We start from the raw sequence: 24,224 nt of genomic DNA, 5'->3' as shown, positions 1-24,224 counted from the left end.
CAGATTGAGGCCAGTGAGGTCATTATGTGAAATTGCAAACAAACAGACCCAAAGCACTTCAAGTCTCTACTATGTAAAAGATTACCGTATTTTCCGGACTATAAGCCGCTACTTTTTTCCACGTTTTGAACCCCAGCGGCTTAAATAACGAAGCGGCTAATTTATAGATTAATCCTGGGTTTTTCCCGGTTTCACAAACTTCAAGCCAAAAAAATGAGCCCCATAACATTAGACCAATGAAATTGGGGAACAGGTTCAGGTGAACCAATGAAACTCTTTATATTAAATCAGATGCGCTCCCACTGAATCGGGCCGCACCACATCATAAATATGGATGAGGTTCCTCTGACGTTTGACCTGCCACTCACTTGGACTGTCTACAGGAAATGTGAATCATTCGTCACGCTGAAAACAACCGGGCATTAAAACACACGTCACCTGTGTTCTGAGCTGCACGGCATCGGGAGAAAAGCTTCACCGATGGTGATTTTTAAACGCACGACGATGCCAAAAGATAAACTCTCGAGAGAAATAGTTGTGAAAGGAAGGAGGAAGACAGTGAACAGTGACTTTCTTGGTAGGATACTGTTTAGATACAAGTCGTGTAACAGATACTGTCTTTCATTAAAGCCTGTGTAAAGTTCATTAGTTTCAGTGTCGACGTATTTACGTTCAAAATAAAAATCTTTGTCAAATTCAGTGGGTGCGGCTTATATTTGGGTGCGTTTAATAGTCCAGAAATTACGATACTCCTGCTTCAGCTCTCAATTTATATTACAAGCTCCAAAACATCTCAAAAAATCTCTCGATCACCATTCTCTACCATTCTTTGCACAAGTGTTCATCTTGGTTCATATCAGGGATTCACAAGACCAACTCGTTTATTTTATCCTACAATAAATCATAGAAATCAGTCATCTAAATCTAAATGTACAAGATTTTCAACAACGTTTCAGAATCATCTCGAAGCAGCTCAACAGAATTAAATTGTTTGCACATATACATTTCAAATTCAAGTTTATGCCTAATGCCACTATTCTGGGAAGATGTTGTATTGGATTTTGTGGAGATTTGCGCTCATTCAACCATACAGCTCTTAGTAATTGTGCAGATGTGAAGAGATGAGGTGAAGAGGCCTGGAATGTAGAAAGACTTTCAGGACATATTCCAGAAGTGGCAGGAACGCTGGGAGCACTGTATTAGTAAGGGGACTATTTTGAAGATGATGAAGATGATGTCTTCTTCTTCTTCTTTCAGGTTCTCCCATTAGGGGTCGCAACAGCGGATCATCCGTCTCCATACCCCCCTGTCCTCTACATCTGTCTATTTTACCCCAACTACCTGCATGTCTTCCTTCACCACATCCATAAACCTCCTCCTTGCTCTTCCTCTTTTCTTCCTTCTTAGTGGCTCCATCCTCAGCATTCTCCTACTGATATACCCCATGTCCCTCCTCTGCACATCTCCAAACTATCTTAATCTCGCCTCCCTCACCTTGTCTCCAAAACATCCTACATGCACTGTCCCTCTAATAAACTCATTTCTGATTCTGTCCATCGTCCATCGTCATTCACACACATGTACTCTGTCTTACTACTACTGACTTTCATTTCTCTTCTCTCCAGCGTGTACCTCCACCTCTCCAGGCTCTTCTCAACCTGCTCACTACTCTCACCACAAATCACATCATCCCCAAACATCATAGTCCACGAAGACTCCTGTCCATCACCACTGCAAACAGGAAAGGGCTCAGAGCCGATCCTTGATGCAGTCCAACCTCCACCTTGAACCAGTCTGTCGTTCCTACTGCACACTTCACTGCTGTCACTCTGTCCTCATACATGTCCTGCACCATCCTCACATACTTCTCTGACACACCAGACTTTCTCATACAATACCACAACTCCTCTCTCTCCACCCTGTCGTATGCTTTCTCTAAATCCACAAACACACAATGCAACTCCTTTTGACCTTCTCTATACTTCTCCATCAACAACTTTAAAACATGACAGTGTGCAAATATAATGTATTTGCATCAAATTCAGTATCAAAATGTAAGTCCCTCTGAATAAGGGGAATAAGGGGGGCTGCCAAATGCCATAAATTGTCTATGACCATACCTTCCTGGGTGCATTACTGCCTTTAAAAACTATTTACTTCCTCGATAATGTCATTATTGCACCGATGTGAAAAACTGTAAATTCTTTGGCAAAATGACGAGTTAAGGGAAAACACTAAGATCATTAAAGTCATCATGTCACACTGCATTCCAGTTTCTTTTCCATGTGAAACCGAAATATCGCGAGACTTTGGGGACAACATGAATCGCGAAAGTAATATCGCGATACTATTTGCGTCACGGTAAATTGACTGACCCATCAGTTTGTTCTCTAATGAAAAAGTTGTAAGATAAATTCATCATAGAAAATCGAATCCAATAGGAGCATAAGACAAAAACGTCCTCAAAATAAGACCGAACACGAGGGAACTCACCTTCAGTCCTGCACTCTCTGGTTTGATGATGGAGTCAGATGTTCTGGTTTGGAAGAAATAACCATTCCTCTGCATTACATTAGTATGGTTATTATTATTGATGAGGATTGAACATCTGTAGAATGGAATCATAGATCTAGCAATGCATTAATGGTGCACCTTCGAGATATAATACAAAACTCGGGGAGAGAAATCTCACATCTCATGATTTTCAGCGCCTCCAGGCAACCGAGTCAAACTTTCCGGTGCGCATGCGCCTGTAGTCGCAGTGTTACGGTAATGGAACCGTAATGCAACACGGTTTCCGGGTCGCTCATCTCATCTGATTCCGTGGCGCTCAAATCATCTGCTTTTCAACCTTTTTTTTGTCCAATTTTTTTATTTATATATAGGGAGATTTTATGGGTTGAATTTATTCTCTGACCATAATACAGAACTGTATACTCCTGTGTAGGGTATAGTCACATGACTTGAAACGTAGGAATAAAAAATATATAAATATATATATTTATTAATAAATTGCAAAAAAAAAACAGGCACATGACTTACTAACTCGCATCACCTTTTAAATAATTCATTTTTAAAAAACGCCATCTGATCGACATATAAAATGCGTCGCTATAAAGGAATGGGAAATGTAGTTTTCACTCCTATACAGTCTACATTTTAAAACGCACTTATTAAACTCCAAGGCCCATGATGCTTTGCTGCACCACGTCCTCACCCCGCCTCGTGACCGAGCCCGGTACAAGAAATAGAGGTGACCCTCGAAAGAAGTGGCAGAGTCGCAGATTGTGGAACGAGCTCTCTACAGAATGGTGTGTTTGTAAAACATTTGCATGCTTTATTTAGACTATTGGATATTTAATAACGCGTTGATTAATACGTTTATAATGTTATTTTATTTTATTTTAAATAACGCTTTAAAAGTCGAGTCGTTTGTACAGCTTGCTATGGCATGATGGTTGAATTCCAAATAGAGACGTGCTCCCTATATAGGCGCCCTACCTAGGGTGTAAATGTAACGGCGATTCTATTTTGTTTAGTGTACTACGCTTTCGGATAGATGGCGTTTGGGACGGGGCTCAGCTATTTATGGAGTTAGATAGCATACAAGGTGTAAGGTTGAGAAGTAAAACTGATGAATCTAATTTAAACCTGATACAAAATGTATTTCTGTTCACACTGTAATTATATTTTTTTATTTAATTATTCATGTAATCTTTATGCCAATAATATTATCTGGATGTTGAAGGACTATTGTCATGGAAAAACATGAAGCAGCAATGAATGAAAAGGTGTTTCTTTCTCCTCCACTGTTACTATTCAGGTCCCATGACCTTGTTCTATTTTTAACTTGATTATCCCTGTGCCCTTCTTCAGCTCAGCTTGAATGAATGAATGAGTGATTCTGCATGCTTTTTGTTTTTTTTTCATCTATTTTCAAGTAGGACTGGTTCCCCTGGGCGTGACGTGTGAATACACCCAGGATGGGACGCTGGTTCATTGCATGGCGACGCAGACACACACACCCTCTAAGAAATCTTATTGTATATTCACCCGTCGTTTTTTTTTTTTTTCTTTTTCCTGCAGTCTGATCCTATCCGAGTTCTGGTGACCGGCGCGGCCGGGCAGATCGCCTACTCCCTGCTGTACGGCATCGCCAAGGGAGATGTGTTTGGAAAAGATCAGGTGAATATGCGGGCTTGAGTTTGCACAACACGCTTTCCAGGAAAAGTGTCAGGTTTTGAATGATGTGGCTGCGTCCCAAATAGCACGCAGGGGAAATCTGCTGTTACGATGCACTGCATTCCATGGTGCTGTTATACGAGGTGGTTAGAAAAAGTTCACAAGAAAGTTTTTTTTAATCTACGTTTATACACTACCACCTTCAAAATAGTACACATGCACATTTGCCGATTGCCTGGATCTCCGCAGTGGTATCAAAAACGGCGACCTTTGAACTCCTTTTCCCGGGTGTTAGAAAAACTTGTGTGTGAGGAGAGCTGTTCATGATAAACTCGCAGACGTGGTAACCCTTGTGATCAGAATAGCATGAGGTACCCAAGGTGATGTCTTATAGCACACTGACTTATGAACGTCGGTGCTCCCTGTGATTGCGCGAGCAGCCTTGTGCTGCCATCTGTTGGCGTGTTATAAAACTGGTCTTGAAATGTTCGATATCACTTAGTAGACCAGTGTCAAAATGACCACTGTCGTCAAATGCCCACATTAAGAATCAATCAATAAAAGAAATAAATTATTTAAAAAAAACTAAATCAATAATAAAATCACATGTATAATTACAGAAGTCCTAGAATGCTTTATGATGATTTTTTTTTCTTGTTTTCTCGTGATTTTGACGTTGCGATCACGACTGAATTTTTCTGAGCGTTCGGTATAAAAGTGCGTTTTGGAGGCAGCATCCTGGATCCTGGGGCAGAGGCCATGAGAAAACGAAAGAAAAAACTGTTCTACCGAAAGGCCTCATAGGACTTTCGTATATTATAGTAATATGATGTGCACGCTATTTTGTTTAGTTATGAATATTTATGTTTATGCATAATATATGCGTTTTAGTTATGCGTGATGCAAAAAAAAAAAAAATCCTATAAAAGGGCACACTGCTGATCGCACACTAGAATTTTGGCCAGTATGGATTCATCATTTTTCCTTCTTTTTTTGTGTGTGTGTGTGTGTGTGTGTGTGTGTGTGTGTGTGTGTGTGTATTAGCCGATCATCCTGATTCTGCTCGATATCCCTCCCATGCTGCCCGTCCTGGACGGCGTGGTCATGGAGCTGCAGGATTGCGCTCTCCCACTTCTGAAGGGTAAACAGCAAACAAACACACACACACACACACACACACACACACCCCACCCTGCGTTCACCTTCTTTCCCCTTTTCTTTAAAGGGATCTTTATTGCGTTATTCTACGAATTAGGGAACTTATACGAATTATTTCTTATTTTGCGTATTCTTTATATACAGCTGTGCTCTTGAACAGCAGGATGTTCTGAGTGGTTTCTGTCAGAGCTTCATCAGTTTTGTGTGGTTTCCTGCCACTGTTTTAGTTCTGCACCGGAGTAACGTACAAAAACTGCACGTCTAAATTACCGCATGCTCACCTCAAAGTGGTCTCAAACGGACCCCCTGTTTTCTGTAGAGACACATGTCATGTCTACTGTTCAGCACACATTCAAACATGAAGGCAAAGCTTCAAAAGCCTGCATAGAAACCCCCGCTCATCATCCACTTTAAAATGTCTACATTAGGAGTCTATCTAGTACTTCAGAGGTCATATCTGTACACACTGTGTGATTTGTGTGTCGTGCAGAGGTCATCCCTACAGATAAAGTGGAAGTGGCATTTAAGGACCTGGATGCTGCTATTCTGGTAGGCTCCATGCCCAGGAAGGAGGGAATGGAGAGGAAAGACCTGCTCAAGGCCAACGTGGCCATCTTCAAGTCTCAGGGCGCAGCTTTGGACAAGTACGCCAAGAAAACGGTCAAGGTGACGATACATGAGTCTTTGAATTATTTAACACTTTTTGAATTGCAGCAATTGGAAATAATGAGTGCTGGTGGAAAAGTCTGGTTAATAAGTAATGGTACACCAGGAGGTTAAAAAAAGATGCACGTCTTTTCCACCATTTGCCACTTTTATATCATCGCAAATGTGATCCTGAGAGCAACATGTATTTAAATGTATTTATATTTCGACACACAGGCTCTCCAGCGTAAAAAACGTTCCTTATGTTGTTGGGCACATCAGCAACACAGCACTACTGTATGCCCTCTCCTGGATATTTAGAAAGAAAAAAAAAAAAAAAATCGAAATATGAAGCTTTTTATGTTAACACATCATTAATAAGAAAATAAGCAAGATTTTGCTAATCTGCGCTGCAGGGCCCTTGAGGAAGGCCCTTCGTTCTCAATTGCTCAGCTGTATGACTGAGATAACCAAGTGCCAGCACTTTCTCATATCTTTCTGCTGATGTAATGTGTTTTGGGGTCAAAAAATTTCTTCTCAACATTAAAATTGTGAACATTAAATGGAACAATATTGACTCTACTTTTTGTAAAAAGCTGTACACAGGGTTTAAACATTAAACATGAAAGGGGAAAATCTATCCCATAATAAGTTGCTTTATTTATTTGATTCTTGCTAATTTCCTTACCAATGATTTTGGGCTTGACACTATTTTTTTTTCCTGGTTGCCCAGGAGCGAAGTAGTTTTTAGAACACAAAAATCATTTGTTTGGTTCGTTTTCGTGATCTGAGAGATACGACGTGAAATTTTTCCCATTATTGTGAGCTCAAGGTTGTGCGAGGTGAAGCAGAAAATGAAAAAGGCACACCTGTTAGATGAACTGAGAAAGTGTAAAATTATACAACCACATGATTTTAATATAATTGTACATTATATATATTATAAACACACCTTGATATTAATACTAGCAATGTAAGCTGAATTTTAATCCTCTCGCCCTCTTATAGGTTCTGGTTGTGGGAAACCCGGCCAACACCAACTGCCTGATTGCGGCTAAATCGGCTCCCTCTATCCCCAAAGAGAACTTCTCCTGCCTGACTCGCCTGGATCATAACCGTGCCAGTTCTCAGGTCAGAACACATTATAGATGTACATCTCCATAACTCATAGTTAACGATACAGATGGTTAGCTTTTATTTCTTTGGTTCAGACAGACACCAAAACATCATTTGATTTAAGCGCTTTCTGACTAACACACGGCCCTTTCACACACATGCCTTTGTAGTGCAAAAAAAAAAAAAAACATAAAACCAGTCGTTCTTTTCCTATTGTGTCTGCAGGAAGGCACAGATCTACCTCTGCCATGTTAATCTGTATTCTATGTGACTCTCTCAGGACACGCCTCCGTGACAAATTTGTAGACCACCTGACCTAAATGTCAACAGTTTTTCCACAAAGTAATGATCGCAAGTATTTGCTACTCATCAGTATTTAGGAATACCGGCTTCCAATATCAATCACACAGTTACATTTATAGAAATAAATGATACTTTGTTATTGTAGACTGTAGATCAGCATTCGCTATGAATCTCACTGCTGTGATTAAAGTCAGTCTGGGCTAAACCCGATCTGCAAATCCAGATGATGCGTCTCTCTTTAACGGTGTAATGAGATTACACATGCACACAAGCTAATCCTAGATTAAGCTTTCACCTGCTTGTTGCAAGTAGAGTTTGGATCATCTGAGAAGAACTTTTACTTCAACATTTAGTCAATATGCATATACACTATTTTTTTTTTTTACAAAGGTTTGTGTATATCTTCATGGAGCTGGCTTGGTGCACAGAGGCATTGTCATGCTGGAACAGGGTTGGGTTTTCAAGTGAAGGAAAAATTGAATGCTATTGCGTCTAAAGACGTCCTAAACAATTGTGCACCTCCATTTTGTGGTAGAACCACATGGGGCTTGGAGACGTCAGGTGTCCCAGTACTTTTGTCCATATAGTGTGTAATGTGTTTTGTTTTTAATGGATTGTTTTGTTACTGTTTTATATTTTAATTGGTTTTTGGTTGAGGATAAATGAGTCAATAAAATCTGCTTACCATCCAGTCATCCTGAGCTGCATTTCCTGCTGTTGTCCTGCAGGTGGCAATGCGCTGTGGCGTTTCAGCCAACAGCGTGAAGAACGTAATTATCTGGGGAAACCACTCGTCCACCCAGTACCCTGATGTCCACCACTGCTTAGTGAACGTGGGGGGCAAAGAAGTGCCTGCGTTCGATGCCGTAAAGGACGACAACTGGCTGAAAGGAGACTTTATCTCTGTAAGATTCTTCACAACTTTTAATAACACAGAGACCGCTGCAGATCTCGTTCTCTTCTCGCTTCTCTTTTAGCGCTGCACTATGAATCGTATCGCAATCTCGGTCAGCTTGTGCAACATTCCTATTGTCACAAGAGAAAATTCAAAGAAAATGTTTACATTTAATGCACGTTTTCATTTTGTAAAAAATAATTCATTTTGAAAACCTTTTAGTTTTACAAAATTCACATTTCAGCATTATTACAAATGTTTTTGCAATTTCCTTAAAAACCAATCAAGTGGACTCACGATGCCATTTATTATATCGCATATTGCAAAATTTACCACAAAACATTTTTCCCCAAATCGTGCAGCTCTAGTACGGAATCATGAAAAGAATTTTAATGAGAGAAATGAATGTTAGTTGTATTAATAAATACTGAGGAAACATGACATGCATTCAAATAAAAATAAAAAAGTAACAAGACGCATGAATATAATAAAAAAACACTTCAATAAACAGCATGTAGTGTCAGTGATTTGCCTCTAGTGGCCGCTCTTGTACTGTATAATGACAGTGACCTTCTCAGCAACCGTATGAATTATTGCCAATATTTCCAGCAATCAACTTTATTGGTTTGACCCCTGATGTGTACTTTATCATAGAATTTTCATTACATTTGTATGTGTGATATCTAACAACTGTGTTGAATGAGAAGCTGTGGAAAGTTTTTGTTTTTCTTCCTTAAGTACAAATGCCAAAGGAGTACTTTTTTTTTTCTGGAGTCTTATTTACTAAGGAGATTAGTGCATTTGTTTTAAGTATAGGTTACAGCCTACTTTATAATCCACTCAGCTCTGAGGGAAATGTTATGAGCATTACAGTATTGAATTGCCTCCTGAAGTTTAACGGTTAAATTCTTTAACGAAACTTGTTCTATGACTCTATACAGAAAGAATGAATGTTTGTTGTGCGTCAGGGCATCCGACACTTCCAATGCACAAAAGCGAAAATGATAAAGCTATTTTGGAAGGAACAAAACGTGAACAAAAAATGAAAGTATGACTATTCTTAACTTTTTATTTTTGGTTTTGTTGACAGGCCTCTGTTTTTCTAGAGTAGAAAGTGCTTTATTGATATTGATGAAAAGCAGTAGAGGCAGAAAGGACTGTCCTGTTTTATTATTATGATTTGTTATTGATCAGCCACAAAATATTTATTTATTTTAATAAATGCTTTTTTTTTTTACTTCTCTTCTCTCAGGCAGTGCAGCAGCGTGGGGCAGCAGTCATTAAGGCACGCAAGCTCTCCAGCGCTATGTCTGCTGCGAAGGCCATCTGTGATCACATGAGGGACATCTGGACTGGCACTTCTGAGGTCTGTTGTTTCACTGTCTCTCAGAATTGACAGATTAATGAGCCATATTTTATATAGCAATGCCACCTTAACCGAGATAACACTGTTACCATGGAGACATTTTATATTTACAGGTATACTATATTCTACCAGTGGTGAGCCATTAGGGACTTCAGAATCTAATTTCATGGCGTTATTGCACTTAAAAATGTAATTTAATGTGTCTGTTGACACTGGAGTTTTTTTTTTCGATCAGATTTCAGCTGTCACATTACATAAGGCCTTCAGTCAGCACCTGCAGGCTTTTTAAGCATAAACGCCATGTGGATGAAAGCTGTTGCCTGAAAGGCGTCCAATCATGTTGCATTTGATCAAATGGTGAAGGAGCTAATAAGATAATATATTCATGTGGATTTAATAGCTGTTTTATTAATCCACAATGACTTATTGAGGAGACGAAATTGAATTGGTTGCAGATTCACTTACGACATTTACAAGAAAAATTAGACTTCAAGAGGGAAGGTCGGCCAAAACAGTTTAGTTTTTTTTTCTCTCATGAACAAGTTATAATTTTTTTTTTTTTTTTTTTGTAGAATTTGCACAAAAACACACAATTTGCCATCATTTCAAATCCCCTTTGAATCTTGCTGTTACTATGTATATAAATACTACGTGTGTGTGTGTGTGTGTGTGTGTGTGTGTGTGTGTGTGTGTGACATTGTCCCATAGCAGCTTTACAGAGAGAAAATTTGAGGTTGGAATGTATATGTTTAGTGCTTATAAGTTTGTTGCTTATGTTTATCCTTATTACTATTGCTACTAGGACTAATTACGATTCATTTGATATATCTTGCCTCTCTACACCAAGTTGTGAAATCGGAGTCTGTAGGATCTGTGTGGTTAATAGAAAAACAGAGGAAGAGATGAGGAAATGTTTATGCCAATATATTATCATAAATAAATGTTCAATATTAGCACAAGTGATTAAAGGACTTGACCAGATTAACCTGAACATTGGTTATTTATTTAATATTTGTGTAGGGCCGGTTTGTCTCCATGGGTGTGTACTCCACCGGAAACCCCTATGGCGTTCCTGATGACCTCATCTATTCATTCCCGGTCGAAATCAAGGTGAGTGGAAAATAATGTGTTGTCATCATAATAGTACATTAACAGACCCTGTAACGTCGTCCTCTTTCTCCTTCCTCCCGCAGGATAAATCCTGGAAGATCGTTGACGGTTTGACCATCAACGACTTCTCACGAGCCAAGATGGATGCCACCGCAGCCGAGCTGGTGGAGGAAAGAGACACCGCCATCTCCTTCCTGAGCGTGTGACTAGGTCCTACGCCAAACACGCACCTCCACCCAGACGCACGTCTGTGAAAACGCCCCCCAAAATAAAGCACTCCACTCTTCTTCCTTCTCCCTTCTTCCCTCAACATGCATTTCAATACAAAATCTTTAGATTACATCGATATGTGTGTGTGATACTTTTCAACCTGTACATTCTAGATGTCTGGAACTCGGCTTGTGTTTCAATTCATCGCTTAGTGCCTCCTCTCTCCTCTTTAATCTTTTAGAGAATGCGCACAAATGAGACGGTCAGGGAGAGAACGTACCCAGACGGTGCAGTAGGTCATATCCACAATACATAAGGTCAATAAAGTCTCTTTCTCTGGATGTGTATGTTACTGTCAAAGATTTAAAAACGAAACCTTGGGTTGTTACATCAGCAAATTAAAAACCTTTCAATTCAATCACATATGTTACCCATGATGCACTAGTTGTTCAGATTACTGTACCAAACAGTTCTTCAATAAATGAAAGTGAAAACTTGTTTTGGTTTTACTGTGGTTTTACTGTGTGTGTGTCAGTTATGTCTCTCTTTGCATTTGTGTATATCGTGTGTGTGTGTGTGTGTGTGTGTGTGTTGTCAGTTGTCTCTCTTTGCATCTGTGTATATCGTGTGTGTGTGTGTGTGTGTGTGTGTGTCGGTTATGTCTCTTTGCATTTGTGTATATCGTGTGTGTGTGTGTGTGTGTGTGTCAGTTGTCTCTCTTGCATCTGTGTATATCGTGTGTGTGTCGGTTATGTCTCTTTGCATTTGTGTATATCTGTGTGTGTGTGTGTCGGTTATGTCTTTCTTTGCATTTGTGTATATCTTGTGTGTGTGTGTGTGTCAGTTATGTCTCTCTTGCATTTGTGTATATCTTGTCTGTGTGTGTGTCGGTTATGTCTTTTATGAATTTGTGTATACCGTGTGTGTGTGTGTGTGTGTGTGTGTTATGTCTCTCTATGAATGTGTATATCTTGTGTGTGTGTGTGTGTGTGTGTGTGTTGTCAGTTATGTCTCTCTTTGCATTTGTGTATATCTTGTCTGTGTGTGTGTGCACACTAGTATTTGTATGTGTACATGACTGCAAGTATCAGTGTTGTTTGTTTTTTCAGCGGTAGTTTTGTTTGTGTTCAATATTTAAGGTTGCGTTAAACATATTTTATTTGAAGGTAAGTTTAATAAAGCTACTGTGGAGGTGTCTGTCATGCAAACAAAAAGCACTCCTCCTCAATACACACACTAAAAGACACTTTATGTTAATTATTAAAGGGGTGTAGATTATAGTATTTAATGGCTATAAATGAATAAAAAGCCGTAGGTGTTCGCTGCATTTAATGTTTTCTCTTGCACCTGATGGACTGATGGATGTTTATTCTGAGACGTGTCCCCTAAAACTGCTATACAGTTTGGACAGTAACAAAGTAAGTGTAATTGATTATTGTACTTAAGTAGCTTTTTTGTGTATCTGTACTAAAGTATTTCTACGTGGGGAGACTTTAACTTCACTACAAATATTTTGCGAAATGTATATTTATAATTGGGATTAAAACGTAACTGGTGCAATCGGTTTTCAACTTGTTTTGATTGGCGCTTGGTGTATTTACTTATCGCCAACATACAGTTCAACAGCAAGCAGAACATTTAGAGAGGAATAAATGATGAAGAAACTCCAGACTCGAACTCACCACAACACCCCTGGCCTTATTTACATGAAATTTTTAAGTAGTTGAAAAGAAGATTTTGGGCTCATGATCATTTAAATAGATATCAATGTTTGACTTATTAATATCATTCTATTAAAAGATCAGTGTGCTGAGAGTCACATCAGAGTCTTTTCACATAAACTGAGTTGAATAAGCAAAAGTCTTGTGACAAAAATGATGATAGGAACATTATAACTCAAAACTCTGGGCTTCTAGTAGTTCCTAGAATAGCAAAGTCCACTAAAGGCGGTAGATCATTCTCACATTTAGCTCCTAAACTGTGGAATAGTCTTCCTAACAGTGTTCGGGGTTCAGACACACTCTCCCAGTTTAAACATATCTTTTTAGCAAAGCCTACACATAACATACGTCTCACATCATAACCTTGTGCTCCAGAACATCTGATTACATGCACATTATCAACAGCTACGCTAATTCCTCTCACTGCTTCTCTTTCTCTCCCCATCCTGAGGCTTCCTGAGGTTTTGCCAGCTCAGTCACGTCCCACCTCATGAAGATTATGGACCTTTGAAGAAGTAGATGCCGAACTCGCAAACATCCCGAACCATCTAGAGACGTACCAGTGCCATTTGGATCCCACTACACGTGTGGAGTTTTGAAACTGGACCCCCTGGAGTGTTTAAAGGCTCTGGCATGGAGAAGCTGGTGCTGGATCTCTGATGATCACAAATGTTGAGCTCAGTAGCTCCTACTTTTATAACCATATAGACTGTATAAGACTTAAGAAAGAACATTACTCATAATCTTATATTCCAGTGCTCATGTTAGTTCTCACTCTCCAGTGTTCTGTATTGTTGAAAGATTTATGATCAAACTCTTGATGTTACCCAAATGAGGATGGGTTCCCCTTTTGAGTCTGGTTCCTCTCAAGGTTTCTTCCTCATAACATCTAAGGGAGTTTTTCCTTGTCACAGTCGCCATGGCTGCTCATCAGGGATAAATACACATCATTGACCTTGACTGTTGATTTGTGTAAAGCTGCTTTGAGACAATGTCTGTTGTGAAAAGCGCTATAGAAATAAACTTGACTTGACTTAAAACTTGAATTATAGCCGTAATAAATCATACTACTTAAATACTATGTTACTTTTGTACTTTTTACTCAAGTGAAAGTTTTAATGGAGCACTTTTACTGGTGTTGTATTTCACCTCGTGCATCTCTACCGTTTGTGTAATTCATCCAACACTGGTGCTATAATAATAAAAAAATTTAAAAAGATTATACTACTGTAGCTTAAAACAAACAAAGTATATCCTGTTTAAAATATACACACCTCCGGGCTACACTACAGAACTCTAAAGGATTAAACTGGGTTTACACTGCACACTAACTGAAACACTTTGTTTGCATAGCTAATGGCAATCTGGTTTCTTTTCATTTGTATATTAACATCAATCACCAATAACATTTATGCCTTTGACAGATACTGGGGATAACACTGATTATATTGTTACATTGGCACCTGGAATCTATCCTGAAGCAGCAAGTAAGCAAATTTGACGTGTTGGAAGCAGGAAAAATGGGCAAGTGTAAGGATCTGAATTGCACTGACAAAGAACACATTATGGGGATTAGACAACTGGGTCAAAACATCTCCAAAACAGTAGGTCTTTCAGTTATGCAGTCGTTAGTACTTATAAAAAGAGGTCCTAGGAAGGACGAGTGAACTAGTGGCAGGATTGTGGGGTCTCGTTGCTGAAACATCGAATGCCGAACACACAGTTTGTTCTGTGGGTAGCAGAGGAGCAGTCACAGTGCCCATGCTGACTCCTGTAAAGCACAGAAACCTCTTTCAATGGGAGACTGAACTTTAGAACCGGACACAGAAGCAAGGTAAGAATGAAGCCTGGTCTGAGGAATGACATTTTCTTTTTCACCATGTGAACGACCGTGTGTGTGTGTGTGCATCGTTTTCCTGGGGAAAAGAGGGCACCCAGATGCACTATGGGAAGAAAGGAAGCCAGCAGATGCAGTGTGATATTCTGGGTGAGGTTCTGCTGGGAAAATCTCGGATCCAGGCATTCATGTGGATGTTAATTTGACACGTATCTACTTAAACAGACCAAGTTACACCCCTTTCATGGCAAAGGTATTTCCTAGAGGAAATGGTCTTTTGTAGCAGAATAATGCCTAGCACACTGAAGAAACTGTTCAGGGATGGTTTGAGGAAGAGATCAGAATGTTCAGAATGCTGACTCACCTCAAAATTACCCAGATTTTAGTTCAATCAGCAGGTTGTGCTGGACACAAAGTTACAGGATTTACAGGATCTGTTTAACATTTTGGTGTCATACCACAACACACCTTCAGAGTCTTGTGGAATCCAGGCCGGGCCTGTAAGCCTGAAGCCATATTTTGAAGCACTGAATTTAAGTGGTTTCATTTGTTTTTCTATTTGTACTTGCATTGTTTCAGTCTTGCTCTCAGTTGGGTTTTGGTGAAAATGATGTTTTTGCAGTCTTCTAGTTGTAACCCAATTCTGAAGCCCGAAGCATTTTTTCTTGATAGCATCAAACATGTCATCAATGAGCCATGAAACGATTTCACTTTATTCTATTGTAATAGATCATTCATTTGAAGGAAGTAATTATTGCAAAGAAACGGCTGCAATGTTAAAAAAAAAATGTAAACAGTGACAATTCTTGGATTAAGAACTTAATCAATTAAAGAGCGGAGAATTGATTTTTCTATATTAGTTTTGGCAACTTGATTGAAGGAGATGGACGGAAATTTTATTTGCTTCTAAATTTTTTTAGGAGGGTGAAGTGAATAACACTGATTATCTCCTCACCATGGCACCTGTTACTAGGTGGCTGTAATTGTGACGTCTAGACGTCTGGGTCAGAGCATCTCCAAAACTGCAGCTCGTGTGGCATGTTCCTGGTCTGCAGTGGTCAGTATCTATCAAAAGTGCTCCACGGAAGGAACAGTGATGTCGTGGGTGGCCGAGGATCATTAATGCATGTGGGAAGCGAAGTCTGATCCATCAGACGAGCTCCTGTAGGTCAAACTGCTAATGAAGTTGATGCTCGGCGGTTCACGACTGTTTTGGCTGCAAAAGGGGGACCAACAGAAATTATGCAAGTGGTCATAATGTTATGTTCGATCGGTGTAGAGTACAATGAGAAAACAAATCGAATTCATTGTAGAGTTCAGTGCTTTATACAGCTATTCAGTGACCTCTAATGAGAGACATGAAACTGCTTCTGGTATTTCAAACATGTTTCCTAATGACATTTTGTCCTTTTCGTCTTCTAATATATGGAACGACAAGTCAAATCAAAAGTGACCGAGTTTTACAGTACAACCGTTTTTGGCTTGGTGTCTTGAATTCCTATTTATATATATATATATATATATATATATGTGTGTCATTAAATTAGAAATGAGTTTATTAGAGGGACAGCCCATGTAGGATGTTTTGGAGACATGGTGAGGGAGGCGAGATTGAGATGGTTTGGACATGTGCAGAGGAGGGACATGGGGTATATCAGTAGAAGAATGCTGAGGATGGAGACACCATGAAGGAGGAAAAGAGGAAGGCCAAGGAGGAGGTTCATGAATGTGGTAAGGGAAGACATGCAGGTAGTTGGTGTGAAAGAGGCAGATGTAGAGGACAGGTGGGGGAATGGAGACGGATGATCCGCTGTGGCGAAAGCAGAAGCAGAAGATGTGTAATTAAAAGTGAAACTATGTTCAACATCCCTTTTAGCTCATGTCTTAGAAATGAAGAAATACAAGAAAACAACTTTGGGAATGACTCAAATGCAGCACCAAGGTTCAACCCAAACACACACACACACACACACAAAAGAATGTTGTCTTGGGTTTTTCTTTAAATCTTCTCCCCCAAAACATTGCATTTCATTATCCCCATCATCTCAAGCGGTGAAATGCCTTTCTTTTGTGCTTTTATATATATATTTTTTATCATCTCGCATTGTGATTGCGTGAACTACACAGGCAGCACTCCAAACACACTATGAAGTACACTTTAGAAGGCAGTAGGAAGTCATTTAGGACTTGGCCACGACCACTTCCGCGGTGTGTGTGTGTGTGTGTGTGTGTGTGTGTGCATCATCAGGAGGATGCGAGTGGAGTGACCGCACTACCCTGACCTTCAGAATCTGTGTTAGAAACAGCATCATCAGCCCTACAAGAGTAAGGAGCTATAACTTATTCTTGCGTTTCGGTGTGATGATGATGATGATGATGAATGCCGCGTTTTCGCTCCAGGCCCGGGGTGAATGGTTACGCTACCGAGGTTATTTGAAAGTCGTAATGGCAAAAACGTGTGCGTTTATCCCTTCTAGTGGGCAGATGAAAGGATGAAAGCGTGTGATTAAAGGGCGTGAAAGGGAAAACCGGATACCTTGATGGCGTTATCAGGAACGAAATTATGACCTACGTGTCATTTCGGAATGGGCCGTGATAACGGAAAGTGGGCGTGGCCAGGGCGAACGAGGAAGCGAGAGTCGGCGTGCGATTGGATCTTTTTTTTTTTTTTTTTTTTTGCCATGGCGACGTGGCGCGCGCGCGTCTCAAACGCACGTGCGCGCGTCGTCGAGCCCGCGCAGCTTAGGGGACGAGGTTGCGATTTGGGACGGAGCCCGTGAACGCGGGAGGCGCGCGGATTGCAGCTGGCGACGTGCCGCAGTTTGTAGAGACCACCTCCATCTCCACCACCTCCACCAGCCTACTTCACCTCCGGGGAGACCTGATACTGAACATCCGAGTGGAGTGAAGGTCGAAGTCTGTCCTCCCTGTTCTTCAGGACGGTGGGAGGAGGAGAAGGAGGAGGAGAAAGAGGTGTATATATACTCTGTGTGTGTGTGTGTGTGTGTGTGTGTGTGTGTGTGTGTGTGTTTAAAAGCTCACAAAGTTATGATCTGATGAGAATCACTGAGAATGACGCTTGAGAAAGAGGGAGAAATTAAAGAAGGAATAATTATTAAAACTGATGAAGGACTTGGACAAAAGCAGATTCAATAATCATCAGGGGGAAATAAAAATGTCTCTTTACATAGAAGGTGAGTGACTCATTCATACATTTCATTTCTCCTACAAATGACATCTAAGTATACAAATTGATCACTAATTACATCTTATCTACTACATCTTAGCGTTATTACTGTTATTGTTATATTTCTATAATAATAATAATTATGAATATGATTATATTCTTCATCCCCACTGACTGCAATAACTACAGTATGAATCATTCTGTAATGGTATGTTCCATTGTAGGGGTGTCCTAAAAACCCGATTTATACTCTTTTTCCGTTCTTTTCCTGACAGAGAAAAAAAACAAGTTACTATTTAAACTATATGGAGTTTATAATCTTTAGGAAACCCATAAACCTTTCTAGTTAATGTTTTTGGTCTGGTTAATATATCTGTTAAAATCTCCCTCACCCCACTGCACTTTAGTAATTAGTAGTTGCTTTGCGTAATTGAGTACTATTTAATTAATTGGATGTGTGTTACATGCCGATGTGTGTGTGTGTGTGTGTGTGTGTATGTATATATATAATATACACTTGTATTAGTGTCTCACCCAATGTATTAGTCTATGTGTATATACATATTTATATGCATCATGTAGCTTCTTTCCCATGGCTGTTTCTGCACTGAACAGCTGATACGGTGTTAATCACCACTGCACTGTCACTTTTCTTCTGTGTTTTGCACTATTTTGCACTACTATAAAATCATGCATCCTTGCACCACCCAAAAACTATCATTACACTTCTGTATGTCCATCCATATTTATTCTGTTTATTTTATATATAAATATAGATGTATATATTCATAATGACATTCCTTTTGTACAGCTATATCGGTCATACCACTTCATACTGTACATACAAACCACACTATATATACCCTTATTCAGTTATATGTACATATTACTACACCTTCTGTATAACCTCATACCCTTATTTATTACACTGCCACTTGTAAATAAGCTATATATGCACTTCTGGTTAGATGCTAACTGCATTTCATTGGCTCTGTACATGTACCCTGCACAATGATGCACAAAGGATGAAACAGTATAGTGTAAGATAAGCTAAGGAAAGGTACATTCTCAGGGCTTTTTATGATATAATTAGTACACATGTGGGCAGTGAGGTATTTGATATCTGTGTGGAGAAATGATCGATTCTTAAAACGCTCTTTATTTTTAAACACTAAAGATGTTAGAGCATGATCTGGAGCTTATACTGTATAAAAGTTGTAACCTGCCTTTTTTTTGTGTTTAAGTGATGTACATACGATTTTTAAGAATCATGCTCTGTGTTCTAAAAACAACACAAACATTATTTTGCAAAACGCTCGACTGAATGAAGAATATGCGACAGACGTTAGAAACATATTAGTGTAAATGATACTGAGGTATGGGACATGACGGGGGAGTGGTATAGCTCAGTGGTCAAGGCTCTGGGTTAACTCTTGCCACTCTTGTGCCCTTGAGCAAGACCCTCTGTGCTCCAGGGGCGCTGTATACCCCAGGTTTTGAACAAGCTGGAATATGGGAAGAAAAGAATGACTGTAATGTATATGTGACGAAGTCTATTCTGTTCTATGTGTGTATGCAGTATGTGTTCTTAATAATATAATACCACATACGTGGTTTTCCCCATAAACTGTTACCACAAAGTTTAAGACACACAACAGTGTAGGATGTCTTCGGATTTGGTAGAATAAAATGTTCCCTTCACTTGACCTAGGCGATCCAAACCATGATAATACCCCTTTGCACAAATCCAGCTCCATGAAGATATGCTTTACATGATTTGGATTGGAAGATCTTAAGTGGCCTCCTACAGAGTTTCACCTCAACCCTATTGAATTCCTTTGGGATGAATGTGAATGCTGACTGCACCCCAGGACTCCTCACCTCACTTACATCAGTATCTGACTTTACTAACACCCTTGTGGTTGAATGAGCACAAATCTCCAAAAGCACACTCCAAAATCTCGTGAAACATCTTCCCAGAAGAGTGGAGGATATTATAAACCAATCTTAGGGTTCGGTGTCCACAAACTTTTGTCTATTTAGTGTATTTAAAAACAGGACGTTGTTTCTTCAAATGAAATTCTATTAAATTTTTTTCAATTGGGACAAACCCCCAGTGGTAGAGAAGAGAAAAGGAATAAAACAGTATGGGACATAGTTTGGGAAAATAATCATCTTCTCTGTCACTGATTATTTTAAAATAACACCATGACCTGAAGAACTTTAATTTCCGTACTTAATAAATATGAGGAATTGTTACAATAGTATTGCAAAACTGCAAAAGATTTCACTATGCATATAACAAATTGATTTTGTGTTTGATTTTGTGATATTCGGTCACATTATTGTCCGGGTTTTGAAGTGTACCGGGGGGATCAGGGGAGTAAAACGCAGACATATGAGCATAGAAGTGGGTCTGTTTATTAATGCACTCTGAATAGATGTACAGTGTGGAGCGACTGCAGCTCTGTGACGTGTAACGCAGCCATACAGAGGGGTTTTTATGCCGTGTGTGTGTGTGTGTGTGTGTGTGTGTGTGTGTGTGTGTGTGTGAGAGAGAGAGAAACCACAGCTTTTCCATGGCAGTGCTTTAACTGCAAACAGTAAAGACTTGTTAGATCTGGACTTGGATAAAAATTAACAAGAATTTCAATATAATCGCCAAAAAATTTATATATATATTTTGGGGCAGAAAAAGGAGCCCAAAATGGCTGTGAAGTTTGTGCTGTCTCAACAATGAATCATTGTCAGAAAATGAGTCATAATAAAACAAATGCACTCCAGATTCTCTCCTGTGCCATGACTTCCTTATGTATTTTTGCTGCAGTGAGGTATCAAGGGGGTTTGGGGCGGCATTACCTTTAAAATTCAGTTTTATATTCTTTCTGTACGCAAAGTAAAGATCAAGATAATTATTCAAATGTCGGCTGTAAAATTTAACACGTGAGTTCACAGAATTTTGAAACAACGCAACGATTCGAAGCTGTCACTAGTGAAAAGAACATTGAGCCTGGTTACTGCGCAAAAGCCGATCGCAGGTTTACCCACAATGCAAAGCTATCTCTTCCTTCCTACTTTATTTAGTTTAATTCTTTCTCATATCCTGACCAGTGATTTTTTTTTAGGACCATTAAAACGCTCATATTATGGCCAATTAGGGATTTTTTTCTCTTTCGTCAAGTCAAGTCAAGTCAAGTCAAGAAGCTTTTATTGTCATTTTAACCATATATAGCTGATGCAGTACACAGTGAATTAAAGCAACGTTCCTCTAGGACTCAGGTGCTACGTTGCTTCATTTCACTGTGTACTGCATTCTAACAGTAATCAAAAGCGAAACAGGGAAAATTCTTCGAGTATTTGATCACGAAACCGGCTGTAAAATTGTCTCTGGAAATTTTGAGCTGTTTTTTATTTATTTATTTATTTTCTTACCTCACATGATAGTACTCTTATTGCAAATCGCGTGTTTTGAAAAGCTCTGGGTGTGCGCCTGCTGAAACAGGACCGCACGCAAGGGTTCGATTTCATCCGAGTCGTTAGTTTCACAATGAGCTGCATTAACTGGATTAGTAACAGAATCCTGATGGTTATTATGTTCTCTAAATCATGTGTTGGGGATGATGCAGTTCGAGGGTTTGGACTCATGAATATCCAAACTAGTATATTTAGACCACTTCTGTAGGAAGTGAAGCTTCTAGGAATGAACCTTCTCCATACAGCATGATGGACAGGATTTTATATTTTAGGGGTTTAACATTAATGCCATTCGGCAGATGCCCGTATCCAGAGTGAAGAATTTAATTTTTTGCCCTCAACCTTGGACAGATTTGAGGTGCTCGGATATGTACTCATTATTTTCCACTGAGCTACCACACCCACTTTCATTTTTAGTGATCTAATTTTTTTACAGGAAGTTTCTGCAACTCAGTCACGCACTTTGCACACACTTATTCACTTTTTATTGCACTTTTTCTGCTCATGTTTTGTAAGAACATTTATACGGAACTGATGACTGAGTAAACGCGATCAGGGTCAGTCGAGTGCATCTAAGGGAAGAACGTTTGGGTTACGTTGTTTTAACATAACAAACCAAAAGGTTTTCATCCACACACAAAAAAAATGAATATCGGATGCTTAGAAGCAATTATGCAGCTTTCGCATCAAGAAGAAAGTTAGGAGCGGTTTTGATTCGTTTTTATAAAACTCGCAGGAAGGAAACGAGAACAACGGTTGAAAAGAGAAAGAAATCATTACAATAAAAGGGAATCGTATTTGTGGAATGATGAAGTGCACGACTAGGTCTAAATTCTTCATTGGTTGGTGTTCAGGTTTTTTTTAAACATACTTTTTCCCATATTCATACTAAAATTCAAGAGTGAAAAACAGAATTAGCTTTTTTTTTGCCAGGTATTTTGCACACAAGAAAATTGTTTCTGGTTTAGTGTAAATTTACCTGCCTGATTCATCCTGATGCCCTACTTCTTCATTGAGATGAATGAAAGATGCATGAACCATGAAATGAATGTAAACAGATTGCTACAGATGTAGAATAAAATAACAGATGTTTAGGATAACAGATGCCATCACTGCTGGAATACAAAAACAGTTGATCACCTCAACAATGATGGAACTCAGTGAGGTTTTCTTACCACTGTCACCATTATCATAAGGGATAGACTCATTTATACCTTTCAAATTACTATACACAATATACATCTTAGCTTTTTCATTACTTTTGAGGTATTTATTAATTTTTTGTACCCAAAATTGGTAAATCTTCCTTCAGAGGAACCAGGCTCAAATCCATTACACAACACCTAATTTTCCATTCATTACAGTTCCATCATTGTTGCGGTTATTAACTGTTCACTGATGGACACTTCTATGTAAAACTCTTCATGGTGATTGTAGTCCAAAACCATGGTAGCAACTACATTAATTACAGTCCAAAACCATCTTCATGGTTCTTTAGTTTAACTCTCCACAGCAACTTCATGGATCTTTAGACTGGTCATGTGGAAGCATCTTGAGCTACAGTGAGTGGTCTCAAACTTCAGAGAGAATAAAGAGACAGAATGTGTAGAACGATAGATAGATAGATAGATAGATAGATAGATAGATAGATAGATAGATAGATAGATAGATAGATAGATAGATAGATAGATAGATAGATAGATAGATAGATAGATAGATAGTGCAGATGTATGTAAGGTACAGTATGTGTAGTGAATGAGGAGTATAAAAAATTACAGTATGTAATATGTACATTATGTACAACTGAATGTTTTTTTTTATACAGTGTTTATACAGTGATCCAAAGGTGTAGTGTAGAGTTCAGAAGTGTGATTGTGGATGGAGAAAAGCCGGCCCTAAACCTGCTGGTTCTGGTGCGGATGTTCCTGTATCTCCTTCTTAATGGAGAGAGGTTAAACAGTTTATGACTGGGATGTGAGGAGTCCTTGATGATGTTGTGAGCTCTGTGCAGACATCTGCTGTGGTGATGTGTTGGGCGATTTAGACCACCCTCTGCTGCAGGGTGTTATTAGCTAACTTTATTATTACATAATAATTATGGACACTGTAATAATATTATAATCAGGGTACAAGTAGGGACTCTGAAAAGACTAGCTATGGCAGCATAAATAAAAGGGGATAATAATATTATAATATACACCAACCAGGCATAACATTCTGACCAGTGAGTGAATACCACTGATTATCTCTTCATCATGGCACCTGTTAGTGGGGGGGATTTATTACATCATCCTGATATTTGTCCTCAAATGTTGATAATAAATAATTTTTTAATAAGTAATCAACTTCAGGGTTGAAACGCAGCGTGCTTGAAATGTGTTTAATTCTTTCCTAGTACTCATCTAGAGGAGGAAATGTGTGTGTGACTGAGCGATTGAGTATGAGATTTAAACGCCAGGCTGCGATGTGATTGCAGGTGTGAGTACGTCGGTGCCGCCGAACAGCTCCATGGCTCAGTTTCAGGAAGTGATGCGGCAGCAGCTGGAGAGCTCCATGCATGAAGAGCTGGAGAAGCTGTCGAGTACGGCTAAAGGAGCCGACAACGAGGTAAGCCGAATTGCCCTGATTGTAAAAAGTACGTCCAAGTATGAGTAAACATGTCGGCACGGTGAGTGTTAGGAGTGCTATATTTGTATCCGATTGTTTAATCAAGAGAAAATGACGGTTGCAGTTCCCCATCAATAAAAATTTGCTTCTCATATTGTAACTGCTGTAGAAACTGATACGCTCTCGAAGAAATATGCCCCACCCCCAGTGGGGGCGTGTCTTGCTCCCCAGCAGCAGCACTTTTAACAGCGAATATGGATTCATCTGTTTGTTTTGATGACTGCGTGATTTTCCACACACTATTCCCTTTTCCAGCCTTCAGAAATCATGCCACTATTTGACCTATAACTAATGTTCAAAGTGCACATTTTTTTGCAGCGTAAACATTATTATTTTTTTGAGTACCTGAAAGT

At 39.3% G+C, this 24,224-nt stretch overlaps 3 protein-coding genes across 7 annotated transcripts in view; 2 read left to right on the top strand and 1 right to left on the bottom strand.

The window, feature by feature from the left end:
- The window catches only part of LOC124389974 (WD repeat containing planar cell polarity effector), an 89,701-nt gene extending 86,735 nt beyond the window's left edge, over window positions 1–2,966 (bottom strand). Inside the window, exons 1-2 of one of the 3 annotated variants that reach the window (XM_046855615.1) lie at window positions 2,653–2,965; window positions 2,494–2,562 (exon numbers count right to left, since the gene is read on the bottom strand). The gene's annotated coding sequence lies outside the window, so the exon portion shown is untranslated. Of the gene's footprint in view, window positions 1–2,493 lie in introns of all 3 variants that reach the window. The other 2 variants (XM_046855617.1, XM_046855616.1) reach the window with 2 other exon arrangements.
- A 189-nt stretch (window positions 2,967–3,155) lies between these two features.
- Window positions 3,156–11,483, top strand: mdh1ab (malate dehydrogenase 1Ab, NAD (soluble)). The gene is made up of 9 exons (XM_046855618.1): window positions 3,156–3,311; window positions 4,087–4,185; window positions 5,227–5,323; window positions 5,831–6,006; window positions 6,994–7,116; window positions 8,133–8,309; window positions 9,552–9,665; window positions 10,686–10,775; window positions 10,859–11,483. The coding sequence occupies exons 1-9, from the start codon at window positions 3,309–3,311 to the stop codon at window positions 10,979–10,981; spliced, it is 1,002 nt and encodes a 333-aa protein (XP_046711574.1). The 5' UTR covers window positions 3,156–3,308; the 3' UTR covers window positions 10,982–11,483.
- A 5,262-nt stretch (window positions 11,484–16,745) lies between these two features.
- The window catches only part of ugp2b (UDP-glucose pyrophosphorylase 2b), a 33,163-nt gene continuing 25,684 nt past the window's right edge, over window positions 16,746–24,224 (top strand). Inside the window, exons 1-2 of one of the 3 annotated variants that reach the window (XM_046855483.1) lie at window positions 16,746–16,868; window positions 23,681–23,811. In XM_046855483.1, coding sequence (XP_046711439.1) covers window positions 23,713–23,811 — 99 coding nt within the window. In that variant the 5' untranslated portion in view covers window positions 16,746–16,868; window positions 23,681–23,712. The other 2 variants (XM_046855484.1, XM_046855482.1) reach the window with 2 other exon arrangements.

This window comes from Silurus meridionalis, chromosome 8 (genome assembly GCF_014805685.1).
Source record: "Silurus meridionalis isolate SWU-2019-XX chromosome 8, ASM1480568v1, whole genome shotgun sequence".
Taxonomy (NCBI): domain Eukaryota; kingdom Metazoa; phylum Chordata; class Actinopteri; order Siluriformes; family Siluridae; genus Silurus; species Silurus meridionalis.
This window is presented reverse-complemented; position numbering and strand designations above follow the sequence as displayed.